Below are 15,112 nucleotides of genomic sequence, written 5' to 3' on the forward strand. Positions count from 1 at the left end.
AAACAACCAAAACCACAAAGCAAAAAATCTCCACTAGCTTTTCAACAATACTGGGGGGGAGGCTGGTTTCAGCCTTCGTCCTTCCACTACTTCTCAAAGGAGCAACTCATGCAGACACAAATACGCGCGCGTGTGTGCATGTGTGTTGTTGCTTTGAGAGGCAGTAGGATGAAGGCAGAAACCAGACTTAAGTTCATCTCTCCACATGGAATAAAGTCATAAATAACAGTAGTAAATTATCACAATAGTTACCAGACCTCTCTTATACATGTAGTGAATATAACCTTGGTTCCTAAAGGTTAGATCTATGTTGTTTTATAAAACATACATGCATGACACATAACCAAGAGCTCTGAAAACTTTACATCGCTTAAGTACTTTACCAGTGAGACGTACAGCAAAGCAAGACAGAATACAGCGTTTCTGAAGCTGAAATAAGCATGTTCCATACACACAACAGGTTCCTTTAGAAGCTGTACTAAGTTTAAAGACACAAAGTCCTTGATTCTTGTGAATCGTCTTTTTGACTCACAAGGAAGTGATGCATATCAGTATGTACTAAGAAAGTTATTTTTGCAAATAAAACCCCACCTGCTGGAACGCAAAAACCTGCAGAAGTGCATGACAACTTGACAAAAATATACTAATTTAAAGAAGAAAAGATTTGTGCTTTAGCTTTGACTGGAATCTTACATATCAAGGTAAATGCATGCACATAGTGTCAAGAGACCAGTTAAGGGATTTACTGACTGAAAAGGAACCCCAGTTTTACAGAATTATACCACAGCATTTTTTTTCCCCAATTATTTCAGGCAAAATGGGTTTAATGTAATAGAAACAACGGTTACATTTACCTTACCATTCTTCAGTTGCTAGGACCTAAGAAATTTCTTTTTTGCATTTCAACTTCAAGGAAGTCTTTGGTAGAGGCTAGAATTATATTCAAATTCCCAATATAAATCATACTAATGAAGTGCTTCTCACTCCAATACACACACCCTCTGCTTCTCTCCAAATGACTACTACAGACTTCTCAGCAGTCAAGCCAAGCCATATCACAGCTTGGCTTAATGTGACATAAAGAGTTAAGCCTTTCCCATATCTCTTATTCTTGGAATAACAGAACACCAAGAGGTCAAGTAAAGACTTCTTTATAAAGAAGTTCTCATTTTTATTTTATCATGTCCAGCTTCAAAATCATTCAAAGCTAATTGTGACAGACTTCACCTATTTTAATGTGCACCCTATAAGCATTATTTATAGGCTTAATTATATTTCCAGTATATAACACAAGACAGATACTTCTCACTTCAGTTTCCCTTAGTAACCACAAATGTGAAAAGCTGACTGCAGCACAGTTTGAGGGTCATTTCAAGAACAGAACAGGCAGAGAAAGGCTCCATTTTCAGATACTGCTGTGGAAACAGATCTATACAGTAAAAGATATAGATCTATGAAAATTATTAGAAGAATGCCAGAAGGTCAGTATCAAGATACAGCTCTTCCCCCCCTCCCTCAACTTCATTCTGTTATTTCTCCTGAAGTCTACATTTTATTAATAATGCTGAAAGCAGGGAACTTGTACATGATTTTATAATTAATGTTATTTACCATGTCTAACTAGTTACCTAAAAGTGAATCGGTCAGATTGATTAGCTTAGGATTTTTGCAAGAAAAAAAACTTAAAGAAAAAAACATAAATAAAAAAGCATTACTTAAGTACTCCTAGCTAACTCCTGATTTAATTCCTGTCAAAATAAGCTATCAGATACACAGAATTCTAAGATTAAAGGTAATGCACATTACTGTTTTGCAATGAAACTTTAAGTCTGTACTTGCTACGTAATGACATTCTAACAATAAAGCATTAACTTACAGAATATTCAATAGTCCCTTTAGGCTTTTGAAAAGACATTCGTCGCCCATCTTTCTTGTCTGGGGTCTTCTTCTGGCCGGTGTCTGAAAAAAATTGAGGCAACGTGCGTGTTAAATTCATTTTGCTCTCTCAGTACTGTCACAGGCTGCTGATTACAGCCCCGTGGGCAGACATCTAATTCACCAGTTACACAGCTTGCTCTCGGTGACTCTGCCTAACAGACAACCGGCTGCTAGAATAGGGACTTCATTCCTCTGCAGTGCTTTAAGAATTTGACCAATATAGACCACTGATAACTGGGAATCAACTAACTGCATAAGTACTCGCTGCTATCCAGGAAGCTACTAATGAAGGAAGACTAAATAGGATGATTGAACCCATCAGGCAAGCAACATTTCTGGAATCACTGTGTTTAATTGGTTTTCTATCATTCCCAATCTGCTTTCGTCTAGAGGGGAGATGATCTACAGTTCCTGCACGTTCGATCTAATCAGTAGGGATTTTTTTGTCACTCATTGACAAGTACAGGGTATTTAAAGCTTTTTTATAAAACAAAGAGCATTAGTGTTTAACTTCACAATTATCCTGTCTTTAGCAAACACATACAGCCTATACATAAACAATAAAGATTCTAAATAAATAACATAAGTTAACTGTTCTTTTTATTGTGGCGTTGTATTTTGATTATTCAATTTCATAGACCAAATCAACAACAATTTGTACCTGAAGTATACTCTACTTTTTATACTAATTGGCTTGATATTTGATAAACACAATGCAACAGTGTACTTAGATGATTCAACAGAAAGTGTTGAATTCCACATCTCTAGAAAAGTGTTTTTTTAACTTATCCATTTATACATACACATGCATCTTTTGAGATGCATCTCTTAAGAAGTTAGGTCTCTGTCACAAGGCCTCCACCTTCAACAGTTAAATATTTGCTACTAAGGAGCCCAAAATACTTACGTGAATGAAATACTTTAACTTTTTGTGCTACAATGGGATTAGTTATACTCCCATTTTGATACATTCAAATGTCTCTTACTGTAACTGAATATATTTAGACAAATATTTCAAGCTAAATTCAATAGAAGAAACAAACTGTACAAAACACATTCTTTTTAAATATTGTAGCATGGCTAGACTGAGAATAGGAAACATACTGTACCTCTGTGTAAGCCTCACCTGAGGAAATAAGGCAACTTGCTATAAACTGACAGTAACTTCTCTGCATTATTAATTAGCATCCTGCCTTCAACACTGGAAAAGGGACTAGACAAATACTTACACAAATTTCATATACTCCCTCCCAATTTCTATGCAGATACTTCAAAATATCAGGATATGAGAGGAGGGAAAAAAAGAACACGAATTACACATAAAGTTCTGCAGTGCCAAAAAATAAGAATCAAAATACAAAGAAAAAAAAAAGAAGAAGAAAGCCTCAGCAAATATCTTATATTTGCTATGTAGGACAAGCTGCACACAACAATAAAAGTGATTTCTAGCAGATTCAATATAAGTGCTCTTGTGGGGTGTTCTTTATATAATAAGGAAATAAACATTGGACCAATTCTACTTTTTTTTAGATATTGAAAAGTCTGAGGAAGAATGTTCCCATACCTACAAGATAAAAATTGATCTATAGATGGTATTAATTATGGTAAGTTTTTATAGCTATGAATGACTGTCAAGACTTTAAACCTACTTTTAAAAACTTTCTAGAAATTCTGAAAGTCTATAGACACTAATTTTGCATCCTGCTGTATTCATTCAATACATTAAAAGGTATTTCTTCCCTTATTTACTAATTGCAGTTTTTAAAATATTACCTAAAAGAAATCATTATTTCTGATTACATTAATCGTTTTTAAAGACATTACAAATGTCTCTAGGCGGTATCAAGCCAACTCAGTAACAAATAAAATACACTAAAAGTTTTTGTGTAGACAAACAGTAGCCAACATTCTCCTCTTCCAGGCCAAGTATTTTATTACCAAAGTTTCTACCTGACCTTGCAACCCAACAGGTGCCCCCTTGGCAAGCTACGGAAAAACTGCAACAGCTGTTTGACCATAGCTGTTCCAAATTTTTCAGCCCATATCAAAGCTTTGTCAGCAGCTTAATCTGTTTCTTTCAACAGCAGTCTGGTTCAAATATTCTTAAGCAAAAGTCAAAGGATGCAGCCGAAAAAAGACTGATCTCATCCAGGATCCCATACATGCCTTAATAATCTATACATGGAGCACTCTTGTAGAACAGGCATCTTCATCTTCCCCCCCCAGCTATTAGACAGAAATAAAGAAGCCCCATACTACAAATGTATATACAACACTTGATTTGTACACAGCCCAGTGTTGTTTGTGGTTTTTTCCCCTAATCCAAATCTAAGTTTCCTTTTTCTTCTTACTAGCTTGTGTGTAAGTGTCCAAAGAGTGTGCAGACAGGTGCCACTCAGAGGTCAAGTTATCTTCTCCCTCTCCAGTAACTGAAAGGTAGAATTGAGTCTTCCGTAAATAACCACTTCTGTTCCTTATGCCAGAAATAAAAAAGGAAAGTTCCTCAGCGCAGAAGGACCTACAGTGATTTAGACTTGAGCACTCTGGTAACTTCAGGAAAGTAAGAGCAACCAGAGGTTAGAGGTGAGGAAGGAAGGTCCCTGTTGGAAGCACAACGGAGGAAAGCAGATGCCAGGAGAACTCCTACCACAAATTCCCCAGGATCTCATAATCTGCAGTTTTTCATAGTTTGTGGGGTTTTTTTTTTAATGTCATGCCCTCCCATATCCAAGACAGTAATTCCTAACCCTTCCCATCAGTGCCCACTTCCATTCCTTCCCTCTGTGGTAGCTTTATTTCCCCCTCGCTATATGGATACAGGATTCAAGTGTTTCATAACCTACTGTGATCCATGTCAAGAAGAGATGGAAGCAGGCAGCGCTGAGCTACGTGCGCGCTGACCACCCAGCTGGCCAAGCACCGGGCACAGCTATCAAACACCCACAGCCTCAGTGCTCGAGCTGTCTGTTCATACAGAACCTGTCCATTTCACCCAACGTCTCAGAAACAAACTAGGAGGTATCTCAATTGCAAAAACAGGTCAGAGTAGCAGAGACATGAATACAACCTCCCTGACGGCATACTGCAATGGCTCCAACTATCTCTAGCTGAATGAGCGGGCTATTTATTTTTGAAAGTAAATCTTTCATCCATCCTTGTGCCCCTAGTATTCTAGGAAACATGTGAAAGCGGAAACAATGGCCAGCATAGTGGTCTGACAAGATCTCAGCGCCAATGGGAACGAGCCTCATCCTTCATTTTACTTATTTTTGTGATAACTCTGTTGCACACGAGTTCACCTTGTTACGTTACACACAATCGTTACCTCATTGGCGAGCAGTAAGCCAGTGAGACCACCAAAGGCTGATGTTCTCGGATCACAGGTATAAGAAAAACCTGACACCACTGACCACCCTGTGCACAACCTCAAGAGTCAACAATAACTTGCGTAACAAGGGAATCCATAGGACTGGCTTATCAAATCTCTAGCCATGCTGTCTTACACAAAAACAAAACCAGAACTTCTGTAACATCAGGGTTGATGCTTTAATTCTGAACTACCGTTTCGCAGGACCAGGCCTCCACAACAGCCTGAAACACTGAAGTGAAAAAATACATGTCAGATCCACAAATTATGAGAAAATATTACAACTGGCTAGGCTTTAAAAGACAAGAACTAGAAAAATACAGAAGGCAGTGTTCAAAGCCCAAAGGAATTGGCTGGATGGCCGCACTCAGAGAGTTGTGGTCAATGACTCTATGTCCAAGTGGCAAGCAGTGGCAAGTAGTGTTCCTCAGGGGTCAGTACCAGGACCAGTGCCGTTTACTACCTTTGTGACATGGATGCTGGAATTGAGTGCACCCTCAGCAAGTTTGCCGACGACACCAAGCTTTGCAGTGCGGTCAACATGCCAGAGGCAAGGGATCCCATCCAGAGGGACCTGGACAGGCTGGATAGGTGGGCCTGTGTGAATCTCATGAAGTTCAACTAGGCCAAGTGCAAGGTCATGCATGTAGGTCAGGAGAATTCCAAGCACAAACACAGGCTCGGCAGCAAATGCATTCAGAGCAGCCCTGAGAAGAAGGACCCGGGGGTACTGGTGGATGAAAAGCTCAACATCAGCCAGCAACGTGCACTTGCAGTCCAGAAGGCTAACTGTATCCTGGGCTGCATCAAAAGAAGCATGGCCAGCAGGCTAAAGGAGATCATTCTGCCCCTCTACTCCGCTCTTGTGAAACCCCACCTGAGTACTGCGTCCAGGCCTGGAGCCTCCAACATAAGAAGGTCACGGACCTGATGAAGCAAGTCCAGAGGAGGGCCACAAAGATGACCAGAGGGCTGGAGCACCGCTCCGATGAGGACAGGCTGAGAGAGTTGGGGTCGTTCAGCCTGGAGAACAGAAGGCTCCAGGTAGACCTTATGGCAGCCTTCCAGTACTTAAAGAAGGCCTACAGGAAAGATGGGGAGGGACTCTTTATCAGGGAGTGCAGTGATAGGACAAGGGCTAACAGTTTTAAACTGCAAGAGGGTGGATTTAGATTAGATATAAGGAAGAAATTCTTTACTGTGAGGGTGGTGAGACACTGGAACAGGTTGCCCACGGAAGCTGTGGAGGCCCCATCCCTGGAGGTGTTCAAGGCCAGGCTGGATGGGGCTTTGAGCAACCTGGTCTAGCAGAAAGTGTCCTTGCTCATGGCAGGGGGGTTGGAACCAGATGATCTTTAAGGTCCCTTCTAACTCTTACCACTCTACAATTCTATGAAAATGACACCAGACCAGTATTTAGTCGAATGATGGATACATGCATACAGAAACTTAAGATTAAATGACCCTAGCATAAGAATGGTTACATATGATCATCAACATAACCAGAGAGAAGGACTTAATGTTCCAACATAGTTATACAAGACAGGAAAAGGGGTTTTAGGAACATTTTGTTTTAGGAACATACAGCTTTCAATGAGGTAGCTTTGACCTTAAAATATGTGATTGTCAGTGTCATTATCCAACCGTAATTCGAAGACAACTGAAGTTAAATTCCAACATTTATAGGTGAGTTCCACTAACTGCCTCTCTATGGCCCTGTGCCACTGAATTTTGCTTAACTGAAAATATTCTTGTGGCACTGCTTGTTCAAATTGATATGACAAGAGTGACATTTCTCATTTCTTAGTGTGCCATCTGAGCTGAATTGTAGACCTTCAATTTTCTGTTTGCTGATGCTTCTAGCACATCCTTTGGACTTCTGGAAATAAAAGCTGGTAGAGAACTCAAGATTTGTACCAACAATGCCACGATACATATTAAGAATTGCTTAGGAGTATCTTCAAGTTCTGCATAATGCAAAATGTATTACGTTTTCCTTTACCCTACTATTTTTCTGCATAATAAGCTTAAACGTCAAATAATGTGCAATATTTTTCAGCCGCTGAACTTCTATTCATTTCAAAATTGACAGAAATTACAAAGATCTCTTTTTCCAGAGGAATGCATTGATAAACCTAACAGGTATCCTTTGAGATAAACCAAGTAAGCTGGAGAAGTCAACAATTAATGCAAAAGGTTTACAATTAATAACTGAGCTTATTATGGTCAAGAAGATGAGAAGAAGATTTATTCCCATCTCTTCTCCTCCCCCCCCCCGCAATGAGTACAGCAAGTTATGCATTAGATTTACATGTGTTCAGGAAAAAGGCAGAGGCGGCAGTCTTGTTAAATGCTTGTCTAGGACACAATTTTTCACAGTTCTTAAAAAAAAAAAACATGCAGCACATATGGGGTAAAGATTTTTAAAAAATGAATCACAAGAAGGTAAGGAAAGAAAATTAGGCTTTCTTTGAAATATTCTCCAGTATGTTGTTACTTAGCAACACATGAAACAACTTTCTAATTGATAAAACAGAGGAAGCATAAGATACTACATCTTTATTTGACTAGTTCTGCCCAATAACAATTAGATCTTCACAATCTATTCATAAAGGAACAAAAAATATTAAAGAAGGAAATCTTTATATTCCATAAGGTTTGGTGACTTCGGGTTCCTAACAGCAGGGGCTACATAACAGTAGAGCAACTGTCTCATTGACCTTTCTCCCCCTCCTGCAGTTAGATAAGCTTATGCTAATTATTGGAATATTATTATCTGTTATCTTCCAATGTCTTAGGAACCAAAACCAAAGAGTCCCTAATAGTAACCTACACAATGCCAGTAGCCAGCAGTTTTCTAGCCAAAATGGTAAGTTTTCGGACTAAGGCAGTGTCATAAACAATGCTCCCTCTAGTCTCCTCTTGCTAAGCAACTGCTACTTATTCCATCATTCAGTCCTTCCTAGAAAGCCACGCTCTCAAAAGTCTTGATCCTTATCACTGCTCTCCACATTATTCTTTTGTTCACGTTTTTCTCAAGCAAAACCTCAAACTAAATGCATCCAAGACCTTGTTAATGCTGCATCATCAAAATATCTTGTTCCTGTAACATAGATTCAGTAGTGATGCAAGTTCATTTTGTGACCCCCCCTAACACGTGACCCTCTTTTCTGCCATCCAGTCAGCTGCACAGCATGTAGGCAGAAATAATCAAATGTATGATTTCAGGATGAAAAACAACAGAAACAAATTTAAGGCAGGCCACTTCTCCAAATGGCTAGGAGAGGGAAAGCCAGCTCCATCCAATCATGACCTTCGCAGTACATGCATTACACGGGCTTTCCTCTAAAATAACATTTCACATTCAGGGTAAACAGAAATGCTTCACCAAATTTTCAAATCCAACTATGCATTAACAGTAAGCTTCCTTCCCTGTTCCATCTAAAATAAGTATGTATACAGTTTAATACATTAGACATCTTAACTGCAATTTCCACCTACTGTACAACCTCTCTGCAGGCCGTATGTACACATTAATGAAAACTTGCAAAAAACATGACTGCTCTCATGAAACAAAGGAAGTAAGCTTTTCCAATTAGTAATTACTGTCCACCTCTTTCAGATATTTTAAGCCCCTTTAGTTGTACATCTTCAATTCTACACAATACCACATAAGCAGTTTGACCATCAAGCAGCAGTATCAAGTTATCCGTAGCCATCTTTACGAATGTATACTTTCCCTTATCACACCTAAGCCAATGGTACCCAGTTTTCCTAACAGCTCAAGTCAGTCAGCTTATCCTGATGATGCGTCAGACTCATGCACTATAAGTGCCCTGCCAACATGCAAACACATCTACTGTGTACGTGAAGTTATACCCAGTGCTCCAGTAAACAACTTACTGCACAAGTTTATTGCATTAGGTTTGCAGATGATGTCAAACTGGGGGGACCAGTCAACATACTTGAGGGCAGGGTTGTGATTCAGAGGGACCTGGACAGGCTGGAGGAACAAGCTGACAGGAACCTTATGAAATTCAACAGAACAACAATCCTCTGCACGGAAAGGAAGAGTCCCTTGTGTTGTACTGGGTGACACTGCCTGGCCAGGGAGCAGCTCTGATGAAAAAGCCCTGAGGGTCTTGGTAGGCAGCAAGCTGAACAGGAGCCAGCAGCATACCCTGGCCGCAAAGTGGGCCAACAGCATCCTCAGCTGCATTAATTGGAACGTAGCCAGCAGATTGACAGCGCCAGAGAGAAGCAACTATTCTCCTTAGCTTGGCACTCAGGCTGCTTTTAGAATACTGGCTCTAGTGTCCCTGGCCCCCTCCTCCCCAGTCCCTTTCCATATAAGACAGACACCAATAAATGGAAACTATTTTGGTGAAGGGCCACCAAGGTAGTCAGGGGCTGTGAGAAGAGGCAAAGAGAACAGAGCTTCTCCAGCCTGAGTAAGAGATGGCTTTAAAGGACTGCAAGAGCAACCTCCCTGTACCTTTCTAGATAACTTGCCCACAGGTGGCAGGCTCTTCAGCGATGTATAGTGGGAGAACAAAAGACAACAGACATAAGGGACAAACAGGAGAGCTTCTGACTGGATAAAAAGGTAAAAATCTAATTGCCCAGAGCAGCTGTGCAGTTTCCATCCTTGGACATTTTCAAGTCCCAGCTGGACAAGGCAGTGGGAAACTCACCCAGAAGTCAGTCTTCCCTACCTTAAGCAGGACTAAACAGTCTCCCTTGCAATTCAAGTTATCAGTAACCACGACTCCTCCCATATTTTTCTGGCAGGCAATGCAGATGCATGAGGCCACCACCAAACCAAGCCAGAGGAAGACCCACACACATAACAGTGAGGTGTGTTGCTTACTGAAGAACAGAAAGGTATTATTCGTACATGTCACAAATCAAAAGGCAGCAATGAGCATGCAGGTTCTCAACAAAACATCAGCTTCAAAACTGGTTTAATGTTAGAAATGGGAATTAACCAGAAAAATTAAGATAAAAATGCAACATAACACATTAAAACAAAAATGCAATACAGTCAAAGGATACCAGATTACTAGAATAAACCGCACTTAGACAATAAACTAATCTAATAGACGACTGAAACAGATATAAACTGAACTTCAGTAAAACATCTGACACATCAAGATCCTATTGAACGGTAAAAAATGGACTAGAAATTGTAAACTATGCCAAAAATTCACTAAAGGGGAGAGTGAAATAGAAACAAGTAAACTGGAGGAGTATATTAATGAGTTCCCAACGGACCAGTTTTAAAAACAGTTCAATTGCACATCAGCAAACAAACTCAGAGGCACAATCAATGGCAAAGGCTGGGAAAAAGGACACACAGCGAATTCTGTAGCCCCAAAGCTTGGAGGAAAAAAAAACCCAAACACAGGGCAAGATGTGTAGCAGTACAAAGCATAACATGAAGTAAAAGATCGTTTAACATCACATACACCCGGGGAATAGTTAAGAGTTTCTACATACTAGTAGTGCACAAATTGGAAGAAGAGATTGTGCATACATTAACGTATCACAAGATGACTGAGTCACCAGCCTGATACATTCCAAGATCACATTTGCTTCTTATGCCTGTACCAACTGAAGTATTTTCAGACATGAAAGCGAAGCATTAGCGTCTTGGTAAAGGGTGCTGGTACATTTCACATGCGCTTCATCCAGAACAGTGTGTACAAGAAAACTTGCTGAACTGTGTCTCCCCAGTTTGAAGCCTCTCTCATCTTTATCATACACCTGTTGATTTCTTAAAAGTGAAGTACCGAATAAGGATGAAGTGAGGAAATAACCTACCTTATTCTTATGTCTGCTTTATTCTGAGACAAATTTTTAGAAAGGAAGATAACTTTTACAGCAGCACTTGACAAATGGACTATAACTTGGCGCTGCACTTTTGTCTTTCTAATGCACTGCTGCTACCTTCACCATAGTAGAGAGGACTGACAGGCCACATGGCTTCCTGGATATACTGTGTATGGTTATCTTACCAATCAAGACTCGAAAGCTGATAAGAAAAAAATGTAAACAAACCCACAAGCCACATTGTTCAGAACTGAACAATCAAGTTGAGCCTGAGGCAGAAAAAAAATAATAATTTTTTTTATTCATAGAAGGCAGCTAGAACAATTTCCCTGACAGACTGGTTAAGATGATTCTCTGAACAAGGAGTTCTGAATGACTGATTTTAATTTCTTTAACTTCTATACTTAATGAGAGACATACAGCAGGAAGTCAAGACTGCCTGAGCAGTGTATCTTCTCCCTCCATGAAGTGACGGCAGACAGAAGTGAAGTGAAAATGTCTAGGAGGGAAGAAGCATGAGACTCCAAGTATGGAAGCACATTCTCACAAAATCAAAGCGTTACCTGGAAGAAACCTCTCGAGTACATCTACTCCAGCCTCCAGTTTGAAGCAGGAATATTGTCGACATCAAATTAGGTCAGCTTAAAATTGCAACCTGTCCCAGTGAGGGACCACCCTCCTTGTGCACTTGTTTATTCTATTGTCCAATTTGAACCTCCCAGCCAAAACTTGTGGCTGCTGCCCTTTGTTTTATCACCTCTTAGTATTGCAACAAGTGTGCCCGTTTAGATAGATATAGGTCACTATCAGATTCCCTCTAAGTTGCCTTGGTCTCCTCTTTGCCAGACTAAATCCCAGCTCCCTCGATCCCTCCTCACAGGTCATATGTGCTATGCCCCTGAACATGCTGGCTGGACCCTCTACAGTTTCACAGCAGCCTTCTTTAACAGTGGTGCACCAAACCAAAGAGCATGTTTAACGTACAGCCTCACCAGTGCCACAGAAAAGAAGCAAAACCACATCCCTCACTCTGCTGGCCACTCTCCCCCTTACACAGCAGACAAAACAAACAGCATATTACACTATGGGACATGCTGTTGGCTCATTTAAGTAAGAGGTTTGTATAGATGAGACTCAAATTAAACTGAATGTTCAAGTTAATTCTGCAGTAAAGATAATCCTTAATCACACATTCCCTAAAGCCTTGAGTTGCATCTTAAAGCAAACAAAACTGCATGCAACTTCAACACACTAACACCTACAATACATACCAATAAAAAGAAAGCTACATTCTGTTCTGGCTAAAGTTTCTAGGTAAATCCAGGCCTTGAATACATACATACTAGCTCTCTCTAGAAATTATCAATAGACTAACTTTGCAAGTTATATTTCAAAGCTTACAAGGCCTTTTTTTTTAAAAGGAATTTTACACTCTGAAACTATTGGTAGCACCTTTACTAAAGCCAGATGCTTTCTCTAGAATTTCTGGTTCTCCTTGCATTTTTTTCCTCCACAATCATTAAAAGACAAAATGCCTTTCCAAAATTATTTCATGGACTTGGCTGCTAACACAAACAATGTAAACTGGTTAAACAGGTTTAGAGCCTCCCATGGCACTACTCAGTCTCCCACTGTCTCCTGTCTCCCTACTAAAAAATATTATAAACTGTTCTGCACATACCCAAACAAGTACACAGACTCAGAACAGTGATTCAAGGTACAGCATTTGACCAGACTTGACTACCTGAACTTGGAAACCTCATAGTGCAACTGTTCAACTGTTTAGAAAGACAGATACGAAAACAGTAAACATAAATTTACTAATATTACATGCATAAAATTGAGATACTTTATTGTAGAAAATAATTAAGAATTAAAAAGGTTGGGTTTGTTTCAGAAACATGGAAATACGGTTTTAAGGTATTTATGAAAAACTATTCTTTTAAGAAGTAATGTGGTCACAACTGAACCACGCAAAGAAAATTAACACTGAAAAGATCTTTCTGGAAGTCCTAAGCAGGAAACAAAGCTAGAGTAATAGGTAGGCCTGGATCCAGAACACCGCATACAGAAACTGAACATTTGGACTAGTTAGAATCTGCCATTAAGGTTTAAGTTAATGTCAGGGGACCCATCTCTAATTAAAACAGAGGCTGGATTTCAACTGAAGTATTGTAATCATTGTTACAGCTTCCACAGCCACCAGGGCACAGGCAGTATGTGAAAGCCAGCAAAATGCTTGCCAGAAAAAGAATTCTACAATCACAAGAATTTGTTTCTGCCCATAACTGACAGAAACTCAATGAAGGAGAAGACAGCATGGGAGGGCCAGGATCTAATTGCCTTGCTTAGCGTGCTTTGCCTAGGTTAGGAAAAACCAAAAGTATAGTTCTGTCAAAAAGGCACAACTAATTCTATATACGCAGAAACTCGCCCTGCATTCCAGAACTGCAGTCACCTTTCATTAACACAAATTTTAAGTACTACATTATGAAAGTATCTAAGGAAATACACTTCCTGCTCAAAGCTAGGGAAAACCCAAAACATTATAATGCAGTCAAAGTTAATCCTTTGTCCCAGAGCAAGAGGGGAAGACTAGTCATAGAGAGCTGCTCCCTCCAACAAATCACATGTATTGCAGGGAACAACGTTTTAGACTAACAGCTGAACACATGGCTTTGTAAGTGATCAAGAGACCAGAAGTTGCTGAAGAGTTTTACTTCCATTTTGCTTCTGCAAAAGAGTATAAGTCATCTTTGTCAACAAGCCTTTAACAGTTTGTAGAGGCCTTATTCAAGGTACTTCATCTCACTGCTGAAACACAAGTTGCTGTCTCTTTCTCCCCCTGTATGTCTCAGAGCAGAGGGAGACAGAACAAAGAGTGGCACTGTAAATACAGCTGGTTACCTATTAGCCTTTCGGTGTAAGAAGTGCGATTCAAGGCACAGAAGGAGACATCAGCTACATCTGATCGACTGCATGGGCATTCCTATTGCCTTGTCTACTACAGTGAGCACCAATTCTTGTTTCTCTTGATAAAGAACAACTATTTTACTCCTCCAAAATAACCTAAAGTAACAGAGAAACTTAATGGTCTTTAACACTACCTTTCAGTAGAGACCTGACTTCAGCCTTACCTACAGACAATGACAAATGTGCAATCATCCACTTAGCACAAAGCTTCTTGAAAGAGTAAAAAAGGGAAAATATTTATTATTCATTGTACACTGCTCCTCCTTAGAAAGCATTTTTGCAAATTTAATTTCTTATGTCTTTTTCTTTCCAAGCAGTTCTTAGACCATGCTGTTTTTACTAGCTATGTCACGGTTTGTTTTTAACCTCCAATCAACAGCATTACCTCCCTGGGGTCCCTATCACCCCATCCTCTTCTGCATACACAGTCTGTGTACGTTCACTGTCCACCCCTCCAGTTCTCACGGTATTTCTTGCCAGTCTGAGCACTCTCTTCAGACGAGTAAGTTACAATACCCATGCTTACACCCCAACAGCACTATCAAGACAGGGGGTGACAACAGCAACCCTCTTGCTCCCAGGCACGGGACAGAAAGAGTCACTCGCTGTCTCCTGACCGACCTGTTTGACTACTAGAAGGCAGACGTACTACTTCTGCCCTTACCATCACCAAAACTACTTCCAAAGTAGTCTGGTGATGGTAAGGGCAGTAGCTACTACTGCCTGTTCTTCAGGAGCACATGAGGCAGAAAACACCTTGTACACAAAGGACCAGCTTGTGCTCCAGTCGCTTTCCCTCTCCCCGCTCAAAAAAAGCACTAGGAAGAGGGGGTGGGGGGTGGCATGAAAGTAAATGTAGTAGTACTGTCACTGAAATCGGGCAGACGTGCAGCAAGAGCAAAGTTAGAGGGGTTTTTTTTTGTTATTAGACACGTCCCCTGGTGCAACCCCTTCCGGGCGCAGCCTGCCCTCCGCCGGGCGCCCCGGCACGGCGGCGGGACA

At 40.3% G+C, this 15,112-nt stretch overlaps 1 protein-coding gene across 2 annotated transcripts in view; it reads right to left on the bottom strand.

Moving 5' to 3' along the window:
• OXR1 (oxidation resistance 1) overlaps positions 1 to 15,112 on the bottom strand; it is a 146,031-nt gene that overhangs the window by 67,871 nt on the left and 63,048 nt on the right. For both annotated transcript variants that reach the window (XM_009891803.1, XM_009891802.1), the window contains exon 2: positions 1,877 to 1,959. In XM_009891803.1, coding sequence (XP_009890105.1) covers positions 1,877 to 1,915 — 39 coding nt within the window. In that variant the 5' untranslated portion in view covers positions 1,916 to 1,959. The remainder of the gene's footprint in view (positions 1 to 1,876; positions 1,960 to 15,112) is intronic.

Source organism: Charadrius vociferus, unplaced genomic scaffold, assembly GCF_000708025.1.
Source record: "Charadrius vociferus isolate BGI_N301 unplaced genomic scaffold, ASM70802v2 scaffold15, whole genome shotgun sequence".
Taxonomy (NCBI): domain Eukaryota; kingdom Metazoa; phylum Chordata; class Aves; order Charadriiformes; family Charadriidae; genus Charadrius; species Charadrius vociferus.